Raw genomic sequence first — 26,188 nt, 5'->3', positions numbered from 1 at the left:
GGCGGAGGGTCGGAGGGTCAGACCTTAAGTCCATAGCCGGTCCGGGATTAGCGCTTACATGTACACTTCCCGCATTTACAAAGCTGCGAAAACAACCGAAATGACCCGTGACTTCATCACTACTCCTAAAGATCAACAACTCATCTGCTAAAATCTGCGAATTTCGTAGTTCAGTTCCAAACTTTCAACTCCAATTGTTCGCAGTCTCCCAGAACGCGAATATGGCATATCCTGCATTAGCTGCCAGACCTCGTCCTCCCGGTACACCGACGAATGTCTCATCTCAACCTCAACCTAGTGCCAGTCGACGCCGAGATAAACCTCAACTTTCCTGTAATAGTTGTCGACGCCGCAAGTAAGTCTGAATCTTTATTCACCATTTCGGCTGACCCGGGCTTCTAACGCACTGCTCAGGATTCGATGTGATCGTCAACGTCCCTGTAGAACCTGCTCCTGTAGGGGCCAGGATTGTGTCTATCCAGAAACCAATGACACCATCCGACCTCCAAAGGCCACATCTGGTGGCGCTCCCAATATAAGTCTGCAAGATCGTCTAGTCCACCTCGAGCAATTGGTTACAATGTTGGGGTCATCGGAAAACCGAACGAGTCAGATTGGTACGCCTGCAAACCTCCCTACGCCAATTGACGATCGCTCAGAGACGGGGAGTATGCGGTCAAGCGCTATGGAACACCAGTATGTCGGCAGTGAACACTGGTCAGCGATCATGGAGAGTATTGCCGATTTGAAAGACCACTTCGATCGAGAGGAACAGTCCAAGCTGGCAGAAAGTCCAACAGCAGATTACTGCTTTGAAGACCCAAGCTCTTTCACCCAACGTCGAAGGTGGCAGCGCCCCTTGCTTTTGTACGGATGCCGACCTGCAGCTTCAAGGTCAGAAATCCTGTCCACCCTGCCGCCATAAAAATGCAGTAGACCGCTACATATCTCGGTATTTCAACCGTCTAGACCTCGTCTCTTCATGTATGTCTTTTCGCGCCTTGTCTTGGCCGATTGCTTGGATTTGAGAGTATCCCTTACTAATGCACAGCAGCGTCCGTCCATGGCCCAACGTTTCTCAAAGAGGTAAGTGTAATTTCTCTACATTTAGCCAGGTCTATTGACTGATAGCGGCATGGGTGATAGTACGAACAATTCTGGCGCGATCCCAACGACACTTCGACAATGTGGATCGGTCTTCTTTTCAGCATGATTTGCCTAGCTGTCATCGCATCAGACCCTTCCACTGACGTATCTGAAGATGGCCACCAACAGCTGCAAATAGAACTGTACCGAGAGAAACTGGTACAATGTCTGCTGATGGGAGAGTATACTCAAGGTGGCGACTATGCGCTAGAGACTTTCATGAATTACGTCTACGTTGAATTCAGGATACATGACGACGCGCAGAGGGATGTTTGGTTCTTGCTTGGCCTCGAAGTCAACCTAGCCAAACGAATGGGGTACCACAGAGATCCCAAACACTTCCCGGAAATCACCCCGCTCAAGGCAGAGATGAGGCGACGAGTATGGGCAACCGTACTACTGGGAGACATCTTGATCTCAGGTCAGATGGGAATGCCCCGCATGGTACGAGATGGCGAGTTCGACACAGCCGAGCCACGAAATTTAAACGATGAAGACCTGCACGGAGAAATGACAAGTCTACCACCGCCAAGGCCAGAGACAGAGCATACAACAGCCCTGGGGATCATTGCTCGACGGAGACTTCTGATCGCTCTAGGGACCATCTCCGACCTTGCAGCATCCCTCAGCCCAAGTAGTTACGCGGACATAATGCGACTTGACGGGATTCTTGAGCAGGCATACAACAACATCCCTCTACCACTCCGCATGAAGTCTATGGCCTCCAGCGTCACCGACTCCCCCCAAGTAATCATGGCCCGCCTTTTCCTTCGCCACATGTTTTGCGAGGGAAAAATCATGTTGCATCGTCGGTTCCTCTTCGCAAAATCGACTATAGAGCATGATGACACGTGCTCATACTCAAGGACAGCTTGTCTTGATGCAGCTCTCGGAATGCTACAGATCCAACAAACTCTAGACGAAGAAACGTGCCCCGGCGGCCAGCTCTTCATGATGCACTGGAGGGTAGGATCTATCATGAACCACCACTTCTTGACAGCCACCATGATCCTCTGTTCGCTGGTTTATCAAAGGCAAACTTTGGGCCGAGAGAACGAGATATTGACTGCGTTGAGAACTGCTCGCAGCATCTGGATGAGAAAGGCCGAAGACTCAGTTGAAGCGAAGAAGGCATCACAAGCAGTTAGCATCGTCCTTGCGCGAGCTGGAGGTCCGAGGTTCGATGCTACCCTTGTAGCTGACCGGCCTATCCAACTGCTTTCAGAGCCTATCGCAAATTCGAAAGATGCTTTCCTGGAAGGTCTTGTTGGAGATCAAGTCATGCTTGATGAGCAAATATTTTTGACCGAGGCTTTCATGTCAGATGAAAGGGATAACGGTGAGTACGAACTTGAAACACAAATAAAGGTTGAACATTGGAATGGCTGATGGTTTACACATGCAGGCATGGATTGTTTCTCGCCTTTCAATCGCCTTCCCGACGAGCTACCAACAGGTACGCTCTGCAGCAAACAATCTGGAGGCCCAGCAAGTCATGGGGACTCAACTATAAGTGAATGGGTGATTATGGGTGATCAAGGACAGCATCAGTGAAGTATTATCAATTTTGCATCAAATCTTGGTTCACAGTAAAGTCAATGGTCAAACGTGCAATTTCAGATGCGGAACTGTAGCTATAGAAGCCGAGGTTTCTCTTTGACATGATAATTGGGATCAGACCGTTTGCGATCTCTCCATCATTCTTCTGTTTGCCATTCATCCCCATTCTGACTACCCCGGTGTCCTTAGAGATATCTGGACATCTCAGTGTCTTTGTTTCGAGGAGTCGTCTGCTTCACATAACAGTGCAGAAGGCACACAGCGCTCCAGGGTAGCATCCATCGGCAGGCCTGATATTCTGTCAGATTCATCTGCTATGGAAATCTAATGATTCTAAATACTTACCAGACACCACAGCAAAAGCCATCGTGGTCGATGCAGCCTCCACGCAGATGCATTTGCTCTTGAGTTAGGTCGGATTGCTGTTCTGCCGGAGCGCCAGGGGAAGAGGCAGGTTGAGTATCCTGCGGAGCAGGTTCTTGTTCGTTCTCGCCCGCCATTGAGTATGCAGGTATTGATTGTGATGGGATGTGCGCGGAAATATCTTGTAGCCTAAGGTAGGTATTTGTGTTATTGAGACTTTCCGCAATTGAGAGACAGACGAGAGGGCAATCTTACGGGAAGGTAAGCCCTTTGAGGCTTTATTGACGTGACGTTCCGAATTGAGGCTTTTGGTGAATAAGAAGTGACTGCGGACGTGAATGGTGACATTCATCAGCAGACTGTGAATACATTCACTGTCGAGACGGGAGGAAAGGAACAATATATTCCCGGTGATGCAGGTGTTTTGGAAGGCCTGCCTCCAGAGGCAGTAACAATACTTTCTGTGGTATTTTCCCTTACTTAAAAATATTGATCAACTCCTTCCTCTTCTGTTCTCATACCTTGGTCACATGGTGTTCTCATTAAGGCCAAGTTAAGAGGAGGAAGGAAGCAACGCCCATAGGTTTTAGGCAGGAAGGTTCGGTCAAGTCATTGAAGAATGGAAGGCACAAGGGGTTTCAGTCAATATAGGCAGGGCCTCACAGTAGGTGTGAATGAAAGAAGTACCAGAGGTCTTGTCATGAGAGAAACAGAAAATAGGACAATCTTGAGCTCAAAGAAAGAGTCCAAATCACAAGATGGAGCGTGATATACCTAGGCGCCTGAATATGTAGAAGGTGACAAGTCATGGCCTCCGGCTAGAATATAACTCAATGTTTCATGGTGAAATTTTGTCACGCTTTAGGTATAAAGATTTAGGCAACATATCGATTAGATCTTTCCGCGTTTTATTGAATTTAAGTCATTTATCAAGAACAATTGATGGGTAGGCATACTTCACAGCAAACTTGGCTCACTGGTCGGGCATAGCGGGGCTGGGGCTGTGTTCCAGGTCGCGAATCCTTCGATGGTCAGCTGACAGGCGCGTCAGCGCCGCACCGATCAAGCGAGAGGCACCCGGCGGTGTAACAAGTTACGGAATCTTTGATGGTTGCCTACAGTATAACTGATGCACTTAGGACATATCTAGCAGTCAACATTTCCTATCGACCTTACCCCTATCTAAGCGCGCCCAAGCTAGCTATTCCTGCTAGCAACGCCAGCCATCAAGATATCAACATAAACCACCTTGCTCAGGCTCAAGCATGTCAACTGCAACAGATCAGCAAAATCTGCCACAGGAAGGTGCACGCTACCCGACCAAGTATCGCCGCAACATTCCTAGGTCAAAGAATGGCTGCTTGACATGCCGCGCTAAACGGAAGAAGTGTGACGAACGCAGACCATGTTGCACGTCCTGTGCCCGCACCGGACGGGAATGCACATGGCCTGTATCTGCAGAAGATATCGTCAATAAGAGTACCAGAGAAATCCTTCCAAAACAAATACCGTCAACAAATGAAACCTCGGAGAGCAATGGATCTGCTCAGCAGCATACGACGCTACCTAGTCGACCTAGAGCAACCGTTCTGACGACGGCATCTATCCCGGAAGTACTTGAGAACACATCATCTCTGCGCGCATCTCTCACATTTGGGACTCTTTCAAACTTAAGCAGCAGTTCAAGGCCGCTGTATGATCAATACCTCGATATGACCGCGGAGCTACTAGCTCGTGGTCCTAGCGCAGATGGTAACCCGTTTATCAACTATGTGTTACCTCTAGCGGCTTCCGATAGTCTTGTGATGGACTGCGTTCTCGCTATCGGAGGAGCACATATGGCCGTTCTAGAGCCTGATCGCCCGCAGTTGGAAGTTATGACTCGAAGGCATTATGCCCGGCTGCTTGAAGGACTACGAAAAGCGCTTTGTGACGATGCGGCGTGTCCATTTGGCGAACGCGATGAGGACAAGAAGCTCTACACGCTTCTGATTCTCATTATGCTATGCGTTTTCGAAGTAAGTCATTTGTCTATTTCTCTTGTCAGCATGTTGCATCCGACTAACCTTGTGCAGGGGGTTCAAGGCGATAACTCGGGGGCCGTCTATCATCATATTCGAGCTAGCCGTCATTACGTGATGGAATTGGCAGCTGACACCTACAAGCCATCAGCTTCAAAGAAGACTGAGCATATCCGTGGCTTTCTCCTGGAGATATATGCCATGTTCGCTCTAAAGTTAGCAGTCACGCCACGAGGCTTGCAGGAGGAGAACCCCGTGACAGTGGATCCTTTTCTCGGCTCTCTAGAATTTCTGGGCCAATTCAAGTCGCGAGGATTCATGCTAGGTTTTGGCCATGGGCTCTTTGCCATGATACCAGATATCTCAAATCTTCTTGAGAAGCGTAGGAGAGAGGAACTGAGTGGATCCACATCCGATGGTCTGTTCGAATCTTACAAGTCACTTCTGAAGAAGCTAGACTCATTGGATCCCTCATCCGACGTTCTTGAAGACGAAGACGCATGCCCTCGCTACCAACAATCAACAGCCGTCGCCATTTACCGCACCGCTCTAATTCTCATCGTTCATTCTGCCTTCCACCAAGATATACATAAGAACGCGGAACTCCTTGCTGAGATCGAATCTCGGATAGACAAGATATTGCCTCTCTGTTGGGCCGTTTATACCAGCAAGTCACCGCTGCGGAGGATGATGCTGTGGCCGGGGTCAATTTTGGCATCCTGTTGTAAGAAGCCAGAGCACGTCCACGCCTTTCGATTGGGACTAAACTCGAATCCGCGATCGCCAGGTGGTGTACGAGAAGCGGCTAAAGCGGTTGAACTGTTGTGGCAAGATGATGATCCGAGAGCTTATGGACCTCGAGGGTTGAACATGGTGATGAAGAAACACGGTCTTAGCTTTAGCATGTGCTAAACGGACTACTTAGTAATCTGGGTAAATGGGATTCTTCTGGTTAGTAAGTTCATATGTTCTGTAAATATAGAGAGCTGCATTCAGGTACGCAAGTTCTCCGGCCTCCAAAGCGTACCTAAGTAGGTGGCTTACAGATCAGTCGTCCATAAGTGCATGAGTTCGTCTGAAGAAGTCTATAAGCATTATTCATAATCATTGTCTGCTAACGAAGAACAGGTATCGCAAGTCATAAAGGTATCGACGAAAGGCATCCCATCCACCACCTGTACTCCAAGTTTAGCAACCACCACCTCCACCGCCGCCCCCATCACCACCGCCTCCATCGCAACCACCCCCTCCCCCATGGTGGCCGCCTCCCCCATGGTGTCCTCCACCGCCGCCATCACCGCCCCAGCCGAAGCCCCCAGCACTCACTCCCGTGTAGCCCGCGTTATAATCTCTGTGGTTTCCGTGCATGCGGCTTCTGCGCCAGCCACCGCTGGAATCATTGACGTAGCCCGGCATGGCACCGTAATTTGGTGTACCGCCCATGGCTGGTCTTGGTGCGTACTCGGAGCCGCTATACGTGTGCTTCTTTGATCGAAATGGGATACACATCTTGAGCGTCAAGAATCCAGGTACCGAGAATCGTTTGGAATTTGTTTGTAGTAGGTTGACCTTGAACAGTCCTTTTTGAAGAGGACTGTTGTATTTGAGGGTTTGGTATGAGCGCTTATTTTGTGTTCCCTTTGAGGTGGATGGAACGGTATGTCTATGTGATGAGATTGATATTGATGACGATGCAGATGTAGATTCACAGAAGATGGAAGGGACTGATGGCTTAAGTAGAATATCGAGTCATGGTAGAGAAAGTGAGGCTAAGTTTCCTGCCTATCCTACCTGTGTGCCTGCTAGGGGCGAAAGAACAAGCTTCGATGGAAGCCACGATCACCGGGAAGTCTGCCTTCCAGAAGGCTTCTAGCGGCGCGAAGGATCATGGATTATCCAGGATGAGCTCATAAAACTCCGAATAAGCGAATCGCAGGGTCCTAAAAGCTGTCACCTAAATCAGCCTTGCAATGAGCGACTTTCTGCCGCCCTGGGGACTTACGCAAAAGGGTAAGACGATGTACACTGATTTCAATCATCTGACCGGAGGGAGTGGATTCACGGGGCTGTTCCGCGTTGTGGGGCTCTTGCGGATTCCTGGAGGCAGGGAGCGGGGACGAGCTAGCCGGAGCGGGGCCGGATCGGCGTCGTTGGCGAATGACGTAGCTCTACTGGCATAGCCGAGTACCGGGGCGCAGCGCACACAGCCTATGTACTGTGTATGCATTCAGCCCGCGATGATCAGCCGCACTCTCAGACCAACTACGTCATGCTTGGATCTGTCAAGCGATCAGTAGGGCCACGTGAGGGTGAGATGACTTGTCTTGCTGTAAGACTCACAGCTTCCCGCGGCCCGCTTTGCAGGCTGCAGGATTGGAGATCACACTGGAGGCTGGCTTATCATACACCGACGTTGAGATGTATGAGTGGTTTTGTTCAATTTGTTCTCGTAGAAATAAGCGTTGCTAATAATATGGCTTGAATGTTGGACGGCCTCTCATTCTGCTGCTTCTACTGACTTTCTTGCTCGCGACATGATCCACCCAACAGTCGCTAGATAGGAACACCGTCCCGGTCCCTCTCTATCCTTGAGTTTTTAGGCGTATTTGAATTGGACGAGAACTTGTCTTTGATTGACTGGACAATGCTCTCTGTGCGAGACGGACCCTCAACTTCGCGTCGCTGCTCTTTCTCGGCTTTGCGCTCAGCCTTTTTTGCTGCTTTGAAATCGGCGGGACCGGGCTCAAACGCGGGGCCGGGGCCTTTGTGTGTAGGCCGCCTGTTGGATGCTTCAATGTCAGCGGTGAGAGGAATGCCGGACATTTTGAGAGTGAAACTTCTAGTCGGCGCGGTTGAAGTTTGGACAATGCTATTGTACCTTCCGGTTGTGAAAACTTTGACTCCAGACTGGACTATGAAGCGTGATGCTGTTGTGAAGAAGATTCTTTTGCCCCAATGAATCGGTATTGAAGAGTTGTTGAAATGACAAAGTTTCTCGCCCGAAAAGGGATAATAAGATGGGGGCCTAGGTCAATTTGTGCAAAATCATTGAGAGACTCCGTGGCTGCTCTCCTGACTGGAGCTTGGTGCTACGGTCTCACCGCCATGCGCAGCCAAGAACATCTACGTATCTGTATGACGCGAGTAGAGTCCCCTTGTACCAACTGGTGCATCACCTTGATCTATGTCTCGAATACTTGTTAGAATAGCCCTACATCAAAGGCTACCACCATTGGTCATAATCTCAATCAAAATATGTTGTCTTGATACCCTTGATGACTTCTAGATCATTGACCGAATTGTCACCGTTGGACTGACTCGTGGCACCGATGTTCTTGATTATCCTCTCCCTCACCCACTCTCCTGCCTTCACAGGCTTACCGTCACTTCCAAGTACAGCGCCCTCAGAGAGGCCAAGCTTCTGTAGAACGGGAGACTCCTTAATGGGGACCAGGTCCGTATCATCTTCTATGCGAACCATGTAAATAACCCCCAGACGATCGATATGTGCTTGGTCTTTCGGAGGCGCTACGACTCTGTGGATGCTTGACTTAAGGTACCCGTCTATGGCGGTGTCAATGACCACGGCGATTAGAAGGCATCGAAAATAGGTCAACTTACTTGTGAGGAATTGCAGCGCATCAGCAATGTTCACCGTCAGCGCGTCCGTCTGCGGGCGCACCCACTTCCAGGTCCCGTCGTTCGTGAGGACCTGGAGCGCAGCGACAGGTTGCCGAAAGAGCAATGTCAGGCTGCCCATATCTGAGTGTCTTCAATCTCTTTGTTAGTATTGGGCACATGCTATTGAGGCGGACAGAAAGCATTTCTTCCAGGAGACATTCTTACCCCTTCAGCCAAACACCACCCAGCTTTCGATTCTCCTCATCGGTTCTGACGTAATACTTCATGTATCGGAGATGGTCGCCGCTAGACTTCTCGTAACGATGCTTCTTGACGAACCACTCCTCGTCCTCAAGACCAAGTGCCAGCGCAAATATGACGAGAAGCTTCCGGATAATCTCGTCGTTGACGTATCGGGAGAACTGCTCGATTGACGCGAAGTTCTCTGTGACTACATCGGGATGCGGTCGTGACGCATGCTCCGAGATGAACTTTGGGATGTTGTAAATCTCGAAGTTGTCCCGGACGCCTGGCATCAGCTCTCTGGTGCCTGGGGGCTTCCAACCATTGAAATCGCCGGCCTCAAGTGCTGCTCTGTATGGTGCCTTGTCTTCATCCGACAGACTGAGAACGGACGAGGCCAGAGCATACTGCTGATCGATGGCTTCCCGACTGAGACCATGGTTGATGACGTAAAAGAAGCCTTAAAAGTGAAATATTAGCTTTACGTGTCTAATGACTTTGATGATGAAACAGTAATGCATGCGTTGTGATCGTACCTATCTGTTCAATCGCTCTCGTGAATTCTTCTGCAAGCTCCTCTTTACCCCCGGACTTGTCAAATTTGGATAAGTCCAAGGCCACCAGATCTGCCCAATCTAGCTGCTCGCTTGTCTCGGTAGCTTGAATGTAAGGTACATGGACTGGAGCTGTCTTTGAGGTCGTGGTTGTCATCTTGAAGGGAGGACGAGGGAACTTGTAGTTACCTAGGCCCTCGCTACGCCGAGACTGGCAGGTCTCTTGCTTCTTATCTTAATAGCGCGTGAGGTTCGATGAACAGTAATACATGTAGCCCTTCTATAGCAGACACCCCTCCTCTATTCCAATTTCGTGAACTGCGGATGGTTGCGTTGCAACGCCTTTGCGCTGCAAGGGTTTAGCCAAAGTATTGGTAATCCCATTGTCAAGTCTAGATTTCACCGAATGAGAATCTCGATCCTTTGAAAACAGAGGAAAGCCGATGCCGGGATATTACTATCGGGCCACAGAAACCGAGGCTTTCGGTTACATGTCCATAGATGTGCCGTCTGATCTTGAAGCTGGTCCCTGGCAGAGGATGCATCGCTGTGGGGCCGAAGTATTCGTCAGGAAGGATCCAGATGAGGCAATCTGTCAATGCTGTGTCGAGGCATTCTTGGGAATGGCGTGGACAGGCCAAGATTTTGGAGTCGCAAGGATTAGTCTGTTAGTCTTGACTGTTGTTTCTGCACGCGTTGACTGCCTGTACTCAGGAAACTCTCATCAAGGGTGGCCTCAAACAACCGAATGCCTCCAAACTATTGACACCGACGTCCTTCCCACAAGAATCGGCAATCATCAAAATGACAAACGATACCACTAGGGATAGCCGCCATACGGCTCTTGACGATGGATCATTCACAGTATCAGGAGCATATGACAAATATGCACCTAGTCAGGCAGTCAAACTGGAGACAATTGGCGAGGAAGCTCTTGCCATTGATCCTGTCATTGAGAAGAGGGTGCTCCAGAAAATCGATCTCTTCTTGATGCCAGCCATGGTCATAGGTAATTGCAGCAAAGTGCCCAAAACTCTCAGTAACAGGTCGGGCGCGATGCTGACATGAAACGATGCGATCAAGGCTATGGTTTGGTTTACTATGATAAGGTGGGCACTTAGGAAGGCTCCTTGAACATTTGAACAAGACTCACAGCTGCGTATAGGCAATTCTTGGCAGTGCTGCGTTATTCGGAATGACTGGTGACCTGCATCTTTCAGTTGTCGATACCTCTTTCACCCCGCCAAAGACCGACACAACACGACTAAGTTGGGCAACTTCGATATTCTACTTTGGTCAGCTGATAGGTTCGTATCCAATGACGTATCTACTTCAACGCTTCAATACCAGATGGACACTTGGCCCCGTGGTCATGATTTGGGCAGTCATTTGTGCTGCGACAGCGGGAGTGACGACTTGGCAAGGTCTCCTGGTTCAAAGATTCTTCTTGGGTGAGGAGCCATCATCCCACGAGTTATTGGATAGCGATGGAGTTTGAGTAGAGACTGAAGTGACGCTCATCATGTGATATAGGTTTCACCGAGTCTGTCATTCCAACAGCTTTCATGACTACCGTCAGCGGCTATTACACCCAAAGAGAACAAGCACTCCGCCAGAGTTGGTGGTTTTCCGGAACTGGCTGGTTCACCATCATTGGATGCGCTCTCAACTACGGATTCGCCCAAATACAAGGAGGCGCGTTGACTCCATGGCAGTACATCTATGTACTTGCTGGAGGCTTAACGTTCCTATTTGGTATTTGGTGTTTCTTCCTACCCAACTCTCCCCTGACCGCCTGGTTTCTCACTCCGGAAGAGCGAGCTGTCGCAATTGAGAGATTGCGTCAGGGACAAACTGGAGTTAAGAATCAAAACATCAAGACTGCTCAGATCAAGGAAGCACTACTGGACGCCAAGGTCTGGCTAGTCGCCTTGACCATGGCCTCGGGGTAAGAGGAGTCCAAAATTTCCCCTCGAATGCGCAAACTAACTGGCTATCAGGTATAAAGTCAATGGAGCTGTATCTGGGTTCGGTCCCCTCATCGTTTCGACGTTCGGATACTCGGCTTTAGACAGCATTCTTTTTCAATTCCCGCTAGGTGCAATTTGCGCCATCGGTATCCCCGTCGCTGGATGGCTCTGCTCTAAATACCGCAATATCCGGATCCCAGTACTGATAGGATGCACTCTCCCAGTCATTGCGGGCTTTGTTATTATATGGAAGTCAGACTGGGGCCATCGTCCCATTGCCCCTGTTGTCGGATACTCACTTATTGGCTTCTTTGGGCCGGTCGTCAGCTTGACGGTCACCCTTGGGGCCAGCAATGTTGCAGGAGAAACCAAAAAAAGCTTCATGGCTTCTGCCGTATTTGTCGCATATTGCGTTGGAAACATAGTTGGGCCTCAGCTTGTGAAGAGCGAGACTAAACCCCAACATTATCCTCAGCTATGGACGGGGTTGATTATTTGGTATGTCAAAAGCCGACCCAGGCAACATCTTTTCAACTCCTCTAACACCGGTTTCCTAGCTACTGCATCACTATTCTGTCTTCTTTGGGCCTCTATGTTATCCTCTATAGAGAAAACAGGAGACGGGATGCTCTCGGCCTAGACGAAAATGAGCGGGATAGACTCGCATTCAAGGACTTGACCGATAAGGAAAATGAGCACTTTAGATACGTTCTGTAGGAACTACATCCCGCCATCTACATATTCAAATATGACCTCCCAAGTGTTTGTGGTTCCAATTGTCGAGGACTCTATTCCATCCCGTTCACTGCCATCGTTGAGTGTACCTGTTTTGGAATGCCAGGTCTGATCAGTATGATTTTGGCTGTAGATCGATAATCACACATTACCTTAGTATGAGCCCCTCTTTCGCGATAGGAAAGGCTCCGTTGCATGTTCTTGTTCTGTGTGGACGAAACGAGTGACAACACGCGCATCCAGTCTACTTAGCGCAGGGACAAGTCCCGCGTTGCGTTTTCTCCAAGGGTTGTGATGCAATCACCGAAGGACTCCACCCTGACCAGTTATGTTGGTAAGCTACGCATGTTGATCGAGCGAGCTTATCACGACATCTCGGACGGTGTCCGACATGAGCTGATGCCGCAGCCGATATCGCCAATGGACGCTCGGGAATTAGCTCACTGTTCGATGAGACAGTTCGGATGGAACGAGACCGGCGTGGGATTGTTTCTTGCAAGCACCGCTGCGTATCGACAACGATTGCTCTCAACTAAGGTTAGCCTTCGTGAATCTCCAATTCAGCTTCTAGAAGTCCTGACGATTCAGGATGCCTGAGGAAATTCGGAGGGTCGCAGTCATTGGCGCCGGCCCGGCTGGAGCCATCGCAACGGACGCTTTGGTGAAGGAACAGGCGTTTGATGTTGTACGCGTCTTCGAACGGCGCGACTTGGCTGGAGGGACATGGTGAGTATATCCCTGAAGGCTATTATCCTCATATCAGTTGTGAATCGAATGAGATTTGACCTGTGTGTCTATACATGTAGGGTCTACACTCCGGAACTGCCACCCCGGATCCCTTCTTTGCGCGCATTAGTCAAACAACGCGCAAATGCGCCGATTGAAATCCCTCAAAGCTTCCCTACAGAGACTCCGAGATCCGAAAAGAACAACTCTCACCAGTTACGGTATTCGGACACGGGTATTCATGAGACGCTGCACAGTAATATCACTCCCGAAATCATGGCGTTTACGCAGGAGCCGATACCTCAGGTCCTATCCGACCGAACATTGGCACAATACGGTCCGGGCGCTCCATTCAGACATCGAGAATTGATTAGAGAATGGGTCGAGGGGATTTTCACTCGAGGAGGGCACGATAAGTTGATTGAGTTCAGCACCACGGTTGAACTTGCAGAAAAAAGGGGTGACGAATGGGTCCTCACGTTGCGAAAGGTTGTACCCGGAAAGTCGAAGGACTACTGGTGGCAAGAAACTTTCGATGCAGTGGTTGTGGCATCAGGTCACTTTTACTTGCCTTATATCCCCGAAATCCCCGGTCTTGTCGAATTCAACGAGAAATTTGCAGGCAGAATCAAGCATAGCAAGCATTTCCGTGACCCGGAAGAGTTCCGAGGAAAAGTATGCCGGCATTCGTACATTTCATATATTGAGATCTGAGCTGACTATTCACAGAAAGTTATTGTTGTCGGCGGCTCCGTGTCTGCGTTTGATGCGCTCCACGATATCCGGCTGGTGTCTCAAAAGCCGGTTATTGCATCACTTAGAGAACCCCTGGCCGCATTCGGGTGGGCGCCCTTTACGCACCCCGATATCACGATCAAGCCGCAGATCACTAGTTTCTGTCCAAAAAGTGGACGCATCACGTTCAGCGATGGAAGTACCGTGGATGAAGTTGACACTGTCGTCTTTGCAACCGGTTATGACTTCAGCTTCCCATTCTTGCCCAAGCAGAAGGTGGAGAATAGACGAGTGCCGGGACTTTACCAGCATGTCTTCAATATCAACGACCCAACTCTTGCATTTGTTGGAATGGTACGTCTTGATTTCAGTAGAACTTCGTGCCTGGAGCTCATGTACTGACTCTATCGTGCAGGTCACGGGCGGCTTTACTTTCCGCGTCTTTGAGTGGCAAGCCGTTGCAGCGGCACGAGTCTTCGCGAGCCGCGGGAAATTGCCCCCTCGAATTGAGCAAGAAAAGTGGGAGAAGGAGAGGTTGGAGTACAAGGGTGATGGCATTCCCTTCTTCACTCTGTCGCCCGACTTCGAACAATACTTTGAAGCATTGCGGGCAATTGCCGGCGAGCCTGTGCAAGGAACTAAAGGCAGATTGCTGCCAAAGTTCGACCCTAAATGGCTTGAAGCGTTTTCTGAAGTTATCAACGCCAGGGTTGAGTGGTGGAAGAAGGAGACAAAGAAGGCAGAAGCGCAATCAAAGATTGAGTTCAAGTCGAAGCTGTAGGGCAAAAAATGTGGTATTATTAACTAATTAGGCTGTTTCAATCTTGTCGTGTTTTGAAAGCGTCCATGCTAAGGTCAAACATGCGAGAAAGATTCCTCAATCGATGCTGGGTGCGGTAATTCACGTGCCTATTGAGATACCCTCTCACACCGTCTTCCGAGGCGTCAACCTCACGTTCAGAGGACCCTTCTTCCACAAACCAAACAGCTGCTGATCAGTCCAGTTCTTGCTGTCATCTGCGACTTGCATGTCAAAGTTCCAGATGACTCTGGCAAGAATTACTCGCATTTCGGACATGGCCAGGCTGTAAAGATCAAGTTAACACAGGTTTCGTGTCGTGCATCTTGTTTCAATGGCTTAACTTACTTCCGACCAATGCAGTTCCTAGGACCGAAAGAGAATGGCTGGAGAGCAGCTTTATCGTCGTTCTCGAAGCGGGAGTCTCCAAGCCATCTCTCGGGGATGAAAGAATCGGGCTCTGCGAAGTACTTATCGTTGTGGTACATGGGCCACTGGGAGACCATCACTCGCGTCTGTTGGTTTTTTGTCAGCAACGTGATATGTTTAGATCTGCAGTTGTGCTGAAGACACTTACACCCGCCGGCACGAACCTTTCGCAGATGTAGTCGCCGCCCGGCTTGACAACTCGAGTGAGACCCATGGGTACGACTGGGTAAACGCGCATGCTCTCATCGAGGACCGCGAGCATGTAACGGAGTTTCTGAACACTAAGAACATCGATTTCTTGCTCTGAGTTGAATGATGTGCGAACTTCTTGTGCCAATTTGGCCATGGCTTCGGGATGCATCGTTAGGAAGTAAGTTACTCCTGAAAGCACAGATGCCGTTGTTTCTGAGCCTGCAATGATCAAGGTGTCTGCGGTTTGCTCAATTTCCGGCTTTGACATCGCCTAAACAAATGTTTCGTCAGTTTCGGTACCCAGGGACAATGAGACATGCTAGGGACTACACGTACCAAAGGGCCCTCCTTCATCATCATAGACTGGACGAAGTCCGGCCTTGACTCACCGAGTGCCATACGGCGTTGAACCTTCTCCTGGCTCATGTCATTGTGGAACTTTGTCTTGTTCTTCAACTCTTTCGGAATCAACCACCTGGCAAATGGGCGTGTAATCCAGTATCGCTGGAACTGATTTCTCCATACACCGGCATGGATATTGTCGAAAATGATTGACACCCACGGGTGATAGTCCGAGTTCTCCAGACAACCAAAGGGTTCGCCAAAGGCCAGGTCACCAATGATGTCAAAAGTCGTCCAATTATACCACGAAACCATATTCAGCGCTTTCCCTCCGTCATCACAGTTCTCATGAAGTCGCCGGATCAATAAGTCGATCTGAGCTTGAATCAGGGGTTGCTGATTGACCATGGCCTGAGCGGAAAATCCGTGGGCTAGAACGCGGCGAATACGTGCGTGATCCTCGCGGCCGGAGTTGATGATGCTGTGCGGCTTGTACTTAGCATTGACAGGGTCTTTGTAGTTCTCCATGCCACCACCGCCCTTGCTGTGGCCCATCAAGTCCTTGAAAGCCCGCGGGTCGGCCCAGTCGATTGTATCTGGGCCGAGCCTGACCACAGGTCCATATTGCTTGTGAAGCTCTGCCAGTCTCTTGTGAGCTTTACCGCTGGTGATCATTCGACTGAGCGGGATACGGGTAGCGGCGTGGAGCTTCGGCCCAGGGTAGTCTTTCAGTGGGTGGAAGTAAATGTTGTAAACCACCCTCGAGATCAGACGGAAAACGCCCTGCATCAGCAATTAGCATGTGACGTCCTAGTATCAATGGCTCAATGCCGCGGTATCTACCAAAGCAAAGAGGACGATAGGCAATGCGACCGCCAGTCGTACATTGCCCAAGCTCGAGATATCGTGTGGAATAATCATATTGAGTGCTGTAGTGTTGTCGGCACGCCGTCCTATGATTGATGACTTAGTTCTGACAATAAGAAAAGTCTTTCTGCCAATAGTTCCCCATTCTATCAGCAGGATGGCGAGCAGCTTATATCTGCCCAAATGCAGACTAACAACTTGTGCCCGGGTTCATGCTCGCCGAAGACGCGAAAGACACGTTTACGACCGGAGCCGAGCCCGCCCCGGGGATGAACGGTGTAACCTCCAACCAATCGAAGCAACACGGCTTCCCGTCCGATGATCTCTGGTGACGTTATACTGCGCGACGTCGAGGCGGGGGAGCTGTGTCTGTTGGGGGCTTGAGCGTAGAACGGCATATGGGATGGTGGGACGCCACGTTTCATAGCGACACACATCTGACGGTGCCAGCCATGAGACCGCGGATTTCGGGCTGCTGAAGGGTTCCGGGTAATGGTCCAATGTTTGTCCTTGCCTTATTCACTCGACTCGTCGAACGTCTTCAGTGTGTGGTGTTGGTACGAGCGAGGGTGCGAATGCGAATGCTGAAATACGATGTGAGTGGCAAGAGCGGTTTGGGGACAGGATTGCAATGATGTGGACGCGAGTCGTTTAGATGACAGCTCCTTGCGCCACGGACGACGGAGAGCTCGATGATTTTCAGGGTCGTGGACTCGCGCCCCCCCGGACGAGCGTTGCCGATGCAGCACGGAGTGCATACCTATGCAAGGGCACGGCGCGGGTTTGGGAGAGAAGTCAGACTCTCCGCCGGCAGGAATTGGAAATTTCTTCGGCGCCGAATAGTCTTCTCCATGACACCGACGCTCGGGTTGCTAGAGAGCTACAGTGTGTGGCAACGTTGCTGACTGGTGTCGAGATCGGCAAGGTTGTGCCACCATCACAAAGTTGTGTTCAGCTGAGGCGATGTTAACTGCTAATGCTCGTTGTAAGTTACGCGGGCTGGCGGCTGATATGTCCAGTATAACTCACCCTCAAAGGCGTTTACATGTTGGCAATGCGACGCCTATTTGAGAACGCCTAAGGCCGTTCACATGGAGAGTTCAGTTGAGCCGCCATAATACCTAGACCATCGGACTTTGATAACTCCATACACTAGAAGGTAATAGATCCCCTGGAAGGCCGCTTGTATTGTGGCCCTTAGAATGTGGCTCGGTGTCAAATTGTCAGAGTTTAGTGGCGGATTTGCCTGCCATTACATTTTAGCTCGAGACTGAAGGTTCGTCTGGGAGGTTCCCTTGAAGTTAAGGGTTCTGAAAAGCCCCGAACATTATCGGTATCTGACCTAGAATGTACAGTTAGTTGATGAATATCGGAAAATGTATCGTCAGTTGCTCGACTGTGGCCACCTGGGAGTCTCTGCGACTTCTATTCGCATCACTTACCCCCGGCAGTTTCAATCTTCAGTCTCAGGCTCGCTAAGGTGACAATTATGGGCGCTATGGCCAGTTGATCCTGGCAGGGAATGCTGCTGACTACACAGCATCAATCAACAGACCCATGAGCTCTTCTCAACACTTGACAGCTTGGCGACACGTGATGAGACACTTCCAGATTCATCGCAATCTCAGGGGGTTCGCAATCCTCGGATACGAGGTCTCGATAGGGAGTAGCCTCAACGATAGTCCGCTTCTTCGTCTTTCCATCGACACTCGCTGGAAGTCATAACCACAAGTCTCGCACCAGCGAGTTGTGAAGGACTTCCCCAGGAACATTGCGTCCCCGCAGCATTCAAGAGGATCTGAGTGACCGGCAACGCCGGCCGAAGAGTCATGGAGACCGCTTTCAAGCGCAAACCCCTGCCGGGCCCTCCGTCAGGTCCGCCGCCGCCTCCGGATTTCGACCCCTTTCCCCAACGTCAACGCCCTCTCCGCGCCGCTCGGTCGACGCCAAACATTCGGCAGTCTGTAGCGACATCAATCTACGATCCACCGCCAGCGTATGAGGAGTTCCCTGGAGTTGACGCTAACGGTCGCCTGGCTTTCGCCGCTCCTGTATCGGACTTCGGACCTGGGAGGGTTCCATCGCCAGGTCCTGCAACCCCAGCACCACACTTTTCTCCCAGTGTTTCTCCCGTTGGTGCTCACAAAAATTACCTACCTTATCGACCATCACCATCGCCATCACCGTCACTTGTAGCAGGTGGTAAGGACTCTCCCGCGCCGTCCATTCCAGGGCCATCCTTTCCTGGCCCTTCAACAGCCCAAACGTTTCCCGTGGCAGGTCATCGTCCTTCTCCATCGCCCACACCGTCTAGCCCTGGATCTTTCGTCCCTGGTCCTCCCACAACAGCAGAGACGTTTCCACTGGCACATCGACCCCCTTTATCACCCAATTACACCCCATCAGAAACCTCATCAAAGAGTCTCAATTGAAAGAAAAGACTTTCTGGCAAACCGCCCTAGACGAGACAAAGTATTTCGCGGGCGGGCTGATAAGTCATCCGTTCGAGTACACCAAGCACTACTCCATCCTCCGCCACTCGGGCGCGCTCGTATGGTACCGCGGCCCCTCAACCTCCATCACCATCACAATCTTCTCCGATGCTCCTCTGCCAGCAACCCGGACAGTATGGCTGCAGCAGAAGGGCTTCTCAGGCAACATGGGCATGAATCTCAAGTCTCTGGTTGGCGCAAACACATCATGGCTCGACGTGACGCCTTCTATGCAGGGGACACCCGCGGCCATGACCGAGGGCGATGAGAGGGGCTGTCAGCGCGACTTGAAGAAGTTTCTCAAAAAGGCACCCAAGAATCTGGCAAAGCATATGCCCAGAGAGACACACGTCGTGCGCATACCCGCGGCCGCCGATGATGGGTACTTCCGGCTCGTGCTATGCACTGGAGGCGGTGGTGACGGGGGCAAGAGGAAGGTTCTTTGCCCAAGCCCCGTCTTCCGTGTTGCGAGTACGTCTACGGATATGAGTGTTACACGCGGCGCGAGCTTTGCCAGCATGCCTCTGGAGCTTGGGATCAAGGCCGGGTCTGTCGTAGCCACGACTGTCGTCAATAGGTATATCGGACCAGCCGCCGCTGTGGTCCAGTCTAGAACGAAGAAGATCTCGCAAGCAAAGTTTGTGACGAAGCACGCCGCTCATATCGCTTACGCAAAGTCCGGCATAGAAAAGTCCGGCATCAAGACGCATGTCACGGCATACGAGGAACAGTATGCCTCCACAAGGAGTGGGGGATACGACGCATGGCAGTCCGGTGAAGCTGGGTTCCAAGAAGCCCCTCCCGAAGTAATTGGTCCCGACTCCGGTCCTACCGATCCATTTCCAATCAAGTTCGACGGCAAAATTGTCCGCGGTACAGGAAGAGGAGGGATGGAACTGGGCATCCCGACAGCGAACCTCGAGGGTATACCAGAAGACGTGAGGATGCGAATGCGTGGCGTTTACTTCGGCTGGGCGAGGGTCGTTCCCCGATCCGGATTGGAAGCGATATCGACAGACTGGCACGAGAGCATCATCACCGTCGGCCCCGCACCGTATGCTACACCACGTGTAGCCGCTAAGAACGTCGCCACGGTTCACCTGATCCACGAGTTTGGCGGCGCTCTGTTCCTCGACACAAAGCTCAAGGTTCTCGTCATGGGCCAGTTGCGGATGGCTGCGCCTCCCGTTGCTGGCTCTGAAGCCGCGCTTGAGGCCTACGGGGCGGATGTATTGCTCACTGTGGCTAGTCTGAGCCGTGACAGCTGGTGTCCTATCGAGACGCGGGAGAGAATGAGAACCATGCGGAGCGAGATGAGCTTGGCTGATCGGTATGTTGAGACGAGGGACAGAGTTCAGAAACAGGTAGACCGTATGCCGGTTCATTTGGCTGGGGTGAGAACGGAGGGTGCTGCCTTGAGAGACCGGGCATACGGGAATGGAGGAATTTGGATCCCGAGATGATCCAGATGCTCATTTAGCGATGGACGGGACACGTAATGTTCACCTGTCGACACCGGGCGTGTAGACTCCTTGTTACCTATTAGACATTTAATATTTTTCATACACTTAGGCAGGCAGGTACCGAACGTAGGTACCTTCCTCACGTGTACCTGTATACTGATCTCGCCTCACGTATACACCACCCACAATACCCATATAGGTCCCAACAATTCCATTCCGATCACCAGTCAGTAGGCGCCCCTCTAGGTCGGGGGGTCAGGTCAAACTGGCTGGTGGTGGAAGGGTTACAGGTCCGACATTCAACACGCCCATAGCCTACTCGACGACAGGCTCCGAGTTCAATTCCCAGCGTGAGCGCCAAGAGATGTAGCCACACCGGTGGTGAACTCTTTTTTTGATCTTCTCGAATTCTTAATGCCTCAAAGGAAAAGAATCTGCTGTTCTTGACGGGCTGATTTGGCAATTAAATGAAATTACACTATAAAAAACTCCAAAACATCTACTAGATAGTCCATCCAATCGAGCATTCATTCCACTCTCCTCATCTCGCAGCGAAATCTTCACCTATCTCTCTGACTTTCTTTCATTATTAGCCTGAAATATATATCACACCGATTCTACCTGAGGTAGTACGTTGTTCTTGATGGCATCCCAGCAGTGATCGCAAAGCTTATGACTCTTTATGTCATCGATCGTCTCAGCGACCTGTCGAACGGATTGTTAGCATATTGATGGCTCCGCCGTATGAGACGGCAACGATCGACTGGTACAGCATAGGGATGACTCACTTCAGCCAGGCAGCCAAGCTTTTCCTTCTTGCCAACCTTTCCAATGCCTTTGGTACCCACAACTTCAATGAGGCACTTGACAGATGTGAAGCCGAGCTCCACTCCGCATCTCACGACGTTGCATCCGTCGACCACAAGTTGGTCGTCACTTGCGAGTAGTTCCTGTTCAGCTTCATCGAGCTGATCCCATACAAATTTTCCGGCTTCGCTCAAAGCGTCAACAACATCAGAGAAGAAGTCCAGGATGTCATCAAAAATTCCCGGAACTGGAGCGGGCGCTGGCTTGGGAGACCGCGCTGTGTAGTTGGGTGCAAGCCCTGTTGAGAGCGAAAGCATGGAGAGTAAGGCAACGAAAAAGGTAAATGTCTTCATCTTGTGTGCAGTACAACTTTTTGGTTTGGTTATCGAAGCAGTGTTTGGTTTTGTTGCAGTTCTAGGCTCATTTGTATGAGTTTATGGTCTTCGCCGTCGCAGAGGAATGCTCGCCCTTTATGTCAAGATCCTCCTACCCTCTCTTCATATTGGTTGTGCACTTCTCGTGCCTAAGATGACCTATTTTGAGACCAACAAACTTCAGACTATCGTGCAAGAGATTTCCTCTCAACACCAATGTTTTCTATCACGCGCGAAGCCGTTATGTCCTATTTTTGCCAGAGCCTGCTTTCAAGCTGAGCTCTCAAATGCGGTTCTTTCCCTATGCGTCCGCAAAAGGGGCTGTGCGGATCCTCCACCACGAGGCTGCGATGAATCGGATGAGTGCTTGCATGTAAGCGCCGAAGACACTACGACAATGCATGTAAATTCCTGTTGGTATCCGCTTGCATGGTATGACAGGTATACCTGAGTGTTTCTAAGCTATTGCAAAAGGTTTTTCCAGAGCCTTACGATGGCACGTTCTCAGGCACCGGTACCTCATTCGAATCACGGCGACGATGTGCTTTGAAATCACGTTAATATCCCAACTGTACATGATTCTTCATGTGTTCTCAGGTCTCAGTTACAGCCTGTAGGCTTTGATGCCACACGTAGCCTGCGCAGAAGGGGCTGTGTGACGTGTAAAAGCTAGGCGCGTACCTGCATGTACTTCGATGTTGCAGGTTGGATGCACAACGTCCGCTCCGGGCGTAGAGGTGTTACCAACATACAGGCCAAATACTTACAGCTATGTATACAGCTATGTACCTTTCGTGAATAACACCAGTCTGGACCGTATGGTCTAATTGGGCAGGTTTGTTGGTCACTACCACATGTACTCTTGAGTCTTGACTGCAGTAGCGGGCCAGCCCTTCACCATTGAGCGATGCCAGGCTCCTACATAGGGGTAGAAAACGCAAATCAGCCCAAACCATTGTCTCTAAACTTCCTCAGTCTCTAATATCTATAATAAACTACTTCAATTACTGGCTCTAGTTCTTGCAGTCTACTAGACTGCCCCAATCTGTAATGAAAATTCTAGTCATTAACCTCCTCTCCCAAAAAATGAGTAAACTCGCTGAAGGGCGCAACAGCGTCAACGTATCTGTGAAACCTGGCATTGCAATCGCTGACTTGTAAGTAACGAGTTGTAACAGGCGTAAAATGAGTAGGCTATGCGCATATCCCAAGTCCTCACCTGACCATGTTAGGCTGGTGGCCGACTGCAAACAAACTAAAAACCCCGCGACTTAAGCAGTCACAAACCTACTCCTTTGTCTCAACTTTCCGCCATACTTGAACAGAAGCCAAGGGATCGGTATCAGAGGGAGTGAGAGGAACGCAAATACGCTGCCAGCCCAGTGCACGCCAAGCTTCTCATACATCTGGAGGGTGAACAAGGGGAAGACAGCACCCAGAATGTATCGAAGGATACCATTTGCGGCCAGAGCTGAGGATGATGTTAGAATCACTTCCAACGAAATGAAAAGCTTCCAGAAAGAGGTACATCCACTTACCAGATGCCGCGGCCTTTTGGCCATAAAAGTCGACCATGTAGGTGATGACAGACAACTTGAATGAGTTAGTTACGCCCTCCGCTTCGGATCGGAAGCCTTATTACTCACGAATAGACAAAAGGCGCCGAGCCCGAATGGGATACCAGCCGCGACCAAGGCGGCCCAGTGACCCCCACGATGAGCTTCCCATGCATACCAGAATAATCCAGCAGGAAGAGCAACACTACCCACGAGCGCCGCATACAGTCGCTGCTCGGGAAAACCTTTGCCGGCTTGCACAGCAGGTATTCTGAACTTGGCATCGAGGAAAGCAAAAACAAAGGTTGCCAGGAAATAGCCAATGATGATGCTAAGGAAGCTCAATCCAACTTCTCTCAAATTGAAACCGTAGTACTTCTGGAGCACGTAGGAGCAGCTGCCGAAATAGCTGAAGATCATGGCATAGGCAAAAGCTGTGTAGATGGCCAGCGAGGAGACAATAACCTCAGTGAGGAGCATCTTTGTCGGTCTCATAACGGCGACTCGAATAATGCTGCCAAGTCGCGCGAAAGTGATGGGCTCTTCCCCTGACTCTTTGCGCAGGATCCAGGCTTTTGATGTCTCCTTCATCAATATAGCCCCGACCCAGATGGGAGCACCAACCATGAGGAGAACATATTGCGTCCATCTCCAGTCGTTGTCTCTGTCGTGTATGATATACGCTCCAGCCAAAGGCCCCAAAGTCGGTCCCAAAAACGGGCCAAGGATGTACAACAGTGATGCGCCAGCTCCCTTGCCGAGTTCCCAAACATCGGCAATGGTTCCTGCGCCGACAGCGATGCCGGCAGAGCCCAGCGTTCCAGCTATGAAACGGCAGGCGAGAAGTCCAGAGAATGTTGTCACCGCCGACGCACCTCCAAGGAATGCGAGGAGGAAAGTGCAGGATCCGGCGTAGATCCACTTGCGACCGATTACTTCAGAGAACGGGGCGATGAAGAGGGGACCGATGGCGAGACCGAGTGTATAGAGCGTCAGAGGGAGGATGGATTTCGTGCGTGAGACGGAGAACTCGTCCATTATTAGGCTGGTCGCGGGGACTGTAATTGAGGTTGCGAACGTGCTGCAAGATTTCCCATGTCAGATTAGATTATATCGAAGGCATTTTTAGGGAAGAAACCAACATTTCGAACGCCAAGAAGCATGGGATCGCAGTGTGAAAGAGCCTGGAAAGAAAACTCCAGTTCTTGGGGTTTCTCGACTCACGAGGGTCGTCCCATGCGAGTTGCTGTTGACCACCATCTTCGGAAGAAGTGCTGTCCTCACCTGCCCTTTTCTCAACATCTTCTTCTGGTCGGTCCATTACTGGAGTTTTGATGGAAGATTCTTGGCTTGTTGTGCTCATTTCGGCAGCAATAATCATGCATTAGAGACACTGCCGCTGATTCTTGTGATGAGGGGATGCTTGAGTAATCCAAAAACCCAGTGCCACGGCCCTGGGATAAGAAGATCTATATACTAGGCAGACTCTGGCGAAGATCTGTTAAGTTGATAGGAGTATCGGCGTCTAGCGTTGCTGAAATCCGTGTCATTGGTTATTGCCTTTCCGGAATTCGGGTGGCAGGTGGACTTGGCCAACTGTTCACGCCGAAACCTTGAAGCTTAAGAGAGCGGATGACCTTATCTTGTCTCTGATTCATATTTCTTCACCAGAGGGTCTGTAAGCACTACCTCACTGCTGGCCTTCATGACCCTCGGCCTATGGGTATTTTGGTTGGTAAGGTGATTACTGATCTCTGATGAACTGGAATCTAGCGGTGGGATAAGGCTATGAGATGAACCATGGTATTAAGCTATGGCCTGATCGTTGGCTCAACTTTCCACCCAAAACTCAAGATGTGCAATTTTATATCGTGGGATCTTAGAATTCATTATCCCTCAACAAATTTTCCATGACTATCAGATGTTGTGAAATCCCGGCCATCGTCGTCTGCACAGTATTATCTTACATCGCAAACGCGGCACACTGTTGTTGATTAGTAAACTGGTCCTCGGCTGGCGCAGTGGCGCTAGTGTCCCAGGAATTTGCCAATGAATCAATGCGAACAGAACCCCTGTGAGCGCTGAGAAGCCAGAATTATGTCTTGAACGCATGAGTAGCGTGGGAGATCTACGGTCTGGTTGGTCCAGTCTTAGCAGCTGGATGAGATCAGAGCCAACATCGATGTCGTTTTACTAGCGCGGCTAGGATTCAAACTCGGAGCAAATTACATAATTCGAAGACCCCTAGAGCTTGGGACGCGCGGTACTTACAGGTACAAATTCATTCTGCTCACCGGCGTACACTTCCCACCTACCTCGCCATGCTCAACAACTGGGGCCAAGCATTCTGCATCATCTTTATCACTTACAAATAGCTCCCTTCGAATATTTTAATGCGCAATCGATTCTTTGATAGCACGGTCGCCGTAGGTATTGAGTTGCTCGATACCTTCTGGCTCTTGCAAGGCGATCAAAGAGAATCCGGGTAGCTCAGCTAGGCCATATCCCAGGTTGCAGAGCAACCAAGAAGGCTAAGACTGGGGTCCGCGGGAAGTAAAGTTTCTCGGTTCCTCTTTAGTGCATTGTACTCTGCTATCTTAATGGAACCCTTACGTCGCAATGGCATCCTTGACTCTCAGTGGTGCAACAGCCCTCGGGAGGCCAGGGTCTCGTCGAGGCTGCAAACGAGACTGGATTTGATCCGCAAACTCAGCTTCCAAACAACTGATCATTTCTTCGATATCATAGTCCCAGATCTTGTGCGATCTTTCCTCGAGGTCTTTGAGACATTTGTCCCAGTCACGCATAGTGTCCGGGTGGTTCCACTCATAAATCTCGCAGGCTTCGCGGCTGCTCTTCACCAGCCACTTCCCACGAGGTGGTCGAACAGTATCGTAAGCCCGGAACATGGCCTCCATTAAGTCGACCCACCCCCTTTTGGCCACCCCCCCCTTTTGGCCACCCCCCCCTTTTGGCCACCCTATCAAAACATAGTATTAAAATATCGCTACTAACTATACTTAATTAATTAACTATCTTCTACTACTATAATAATATAGTTATTATTCTCCCTAAGTAATTCGACCCTTACGAGTTAACTAGGATTAACTAAATAGTTATTAGAGTCCTCTTAAGCTCTCTATATATCCTAAATATTTACGAACTTAGTATTTAGGTCTATTAATATACTCTT

At 50.3% G+C, this 26,188-nt stretch overlaps 12 protein-coding genes across 12 annotated transcripts; 5 read left to right on the top strand and 7 right to left on the bottom strand.

Annotated features, from left to right (window-relative positions):
* Positions 1–273: 273 nt before the first annotated feature.
* CLUP02_04358 (fungal specific transcription factor) lies at positions 274–2,700 on the top strand (the record flags this gene model as incomplete). Its single annotated transcript, XM_049283371.1, has 6 exons — positions 274–355; positions 415–455; positions 753–894; positions 1,055–1,086; positions 1,147–2,485; positions 2,552–2,700. The coding sequence occupies 6 exons, from the start codon at positions 274–276 to the stop codon at positions 2,698–2,700; spliced, it is 1,785 nt and encodes a 594-aa protein (XP_049140514.1).
* A 241-nt stretch (positions 2,701–2,941) lies between these two features.
* On the bottom strand, positions 2,942–3,206 carry CLUP02_04357 (uncharacterized protein; the record flags this gene model as incomplete). The annotated part of the gene is made up of 2 exons (XM_049283370.1): positions 2,942–2,996; positions 3,052–3,206. The coding sequence occupies 2 exons, from the start codon at positions 3,204–3,206 to the stop codon at positions 2,942–2,944; spliced, it is 210 nt and encodes a 69-aa protein (XP_049140513.1).
* Positions 3,207–4,907: 1,701 nt separating this feature from the next.
* Positions 4,908–6,002, top strand: CLUP02_04356 (C6 zinc finger domain-containing protein; the record flags this gene model as incomplete). Its single annotated transcript, XM_049283369.1, has 2 exons — positions 4,908–5,087; positions 5,145–6,002. 2 exons carry the CDS (start codon positions 4,908–4,910, stop codon positions 6,000–6,002), a joined length of 1,038 nt encoding a protein of 345 aa, XP_049140512.1.
* A 276-nt stretch (positions 6,003–6,278) lies between these two features.
* CLUP02_04355 (uncharacterized protein) lies at positions 6,279–6,533 on the bottom strand (the record flags this gene model as incomplete). Its single annotated transcript, XM_049283368.1, has 1 exon — positions 6,279–6,533. The coding sequence occupies one exon, from the start codon at positions 6,531–6,533 to the stop codon at positions 6,279–6,281; it is 255 nt and encodes an 84-aa protein (XP_049140511.1).
* Positions 6,534–7,643: 1,110 nt separating this feature from the next.
* On the bottom strand, positions 7,644–7,913 carry CLUP02_04354 (uncharacterized protein; the record flags this gene model as incomplete). Its single annotated transcript, XM_049283367.1, has 1 exon — positions 7,644–7,913. The coding sequence occupies one exon, from the start codon at positions 7,911–7,913 to the stop codon at positions 7,644–7,646; it is 270 nt and encodes an 89-aa protein (XP_049140510.1).
* Positions 7,914–8,334: 421 nt separating this feature from the next.
* On the bottom strand, positions 8,335–9,665 carry CLUP02_04353 (flavonol synthase; the record flags this gene model as incomplete). The annotated part of the gene is made up of 4 exons (XM_049283366.1): positions 8,335–8,654; positions 8,712–8,860; positions 8,937–9,414; positions 9,491–9,665. 4 exons carry the CDS (start codon positions 9,663–9,665, stop codon positions 8,335–8,337), a joined length of 1,122 nt encoding a protein of 373 aa, XP_049140509.1.
* A 286-nt stretch (positions 9,666–9,951) lies between these two features.
* Positions 9,952–12,195, top strand: CLUP02_04352 (allantoate permease; the record flags this gene model as incomplete). Its single annotated transcript, XM_049283365.1, has 7 exons — positions 9,952–10,074; positions 10,223–10,517; positions 10,592–10,617; positions 10,674–10,959; positions 11,042–11,456; positions 11,509–11,976; positions 12,036–12,195. The coding sequence occupies 7 exons, from the start codon at positions 9,952–9,954 to the stop codon at positions 12,193–12,195; spliced, it is 1,773 nt and encodes a 590-aa protein (XP_049140508.1).
* Positions 12,196–12,802: 607 nt separating this feature from the next.
* Positions 12,803–14,455, top strand: CLUP02_04351 (uncharacterized protein; the record flags this gene model as incomplete). Its single annotated transcript, XM_049283364.1, has 4 exons — positions 12,803–12,939; positions 13,020–13,614; positions 13,669–14,028; positions 14,090–14,455. The coding sequence occupies 4 exons, from the start codon at positions 12,803–12,805 to the stop codon at positions 14,453–14,455; spliced, it is 1,458 nt and encodes a 485-aa protein (XP_049140507.1).
* A 144-nt stretch (positions 14,456–14,599) lies between these two features.
* Positions 14,600–16,728, bottom strand: CLUP02_04350 (cytochrome P450; the record flags this gene model as incomplete). Its single annotated transcript, XM_049283363.1, has 7 exons — positions 14,600–14,759; positions 14,822–14,988; positions 15,051–15,365; positions 15,431–16,219; positions 16,280–16,365; positions 16,415–16,430; positions 16,495–16,728. The coding sequence occupies 7 exons, from the start codon at positions 16,726–16,728 to the stop codon at positions 14,600–14,602; spliced, it is 1,767 nt and encodes a 588-aa protein (XP_049140506.1).
* Positions 16,729–18,132: 1,404 nt separating this feature from the next.
* Positions 18,133–20,628, top strand: CLUP02_04349 (uncharacterized protein; the record flags this gene model as incomplete). The annotated part of the gene is made up of 4 exons (XM_049283362.1): positions 18,133–18,439; positions 18,500–18,576; positions 18,618–20,189; positions 20,458–20,628. The coding sequence occupies 4 exons, from the start codon at positions 18,133–18,135 to the stop codon at positions 20,626–20,628; spliced, it is 2,127 nt and encodes a 708-aa protein (XP_049140505.1).
* Positions 20,629–20,864: 236 nt separating this feature from the next.
* On the bottom strand, positions 20,865–24,316 carry CLUP02_04348 (major facilitator superfamily transporter; the record flags this gene model as incomplete). The annotated part of the gene is made up of 6 exons (XM_049283361.1): positions 20,865–20,963; positions 21,047–21,363; positions 22,731–22,910; positions 22,978–23,032; positions 23,086–24,053; positions 24,220–24,316. The coding sequence occupies 6 exons, from the start codon at positions 24,314–24,316 to the stop codon at positions 20,865–20,867; spliced, it is 1,716 nt and encodes a 571-aa protein (XP_049140504.1).
* Positions 24,317–25,604: 1,288 nt separating this feature from the next.
* Positions 25,605–25,913, bottom strand: CLUP02_04347 (salicylate hydroxylase; the record flags this gene model as incomplete). The annotated part of the gene is made up of 1 exon (XM_049283360.1): positions 25,605–25,913. The coding sequence occupies one exon, from the start codon at positions 25,911–25,913 to the stop codon at positions 25,605–25,607; it is 309 nt and encodes a 102-aa protein (XP_049140503.1).
* Between the last annotated feature and the right edge of the window lie 275 nt (positions 25,914–26,188).

The sequence above is a fragment of the Colletotrichum lupini genome, chromosome 2 (genome assembly GCF_023278565.1).
Source record: "Colletotrichum lupini chromosome 2, complete sequence".
NCBI lineage: Eukaryota > Fungi > Ascomycota > Sordariomycetes > Glomerellales > Glomerellaceae > Colletotrichum > Colletotrichum lupini.
The sequence above is the reverse complement of the archived record's forward strand: the minus strand, read 5'-3'. Positions and strand labels throughout refer to the sequence as shown.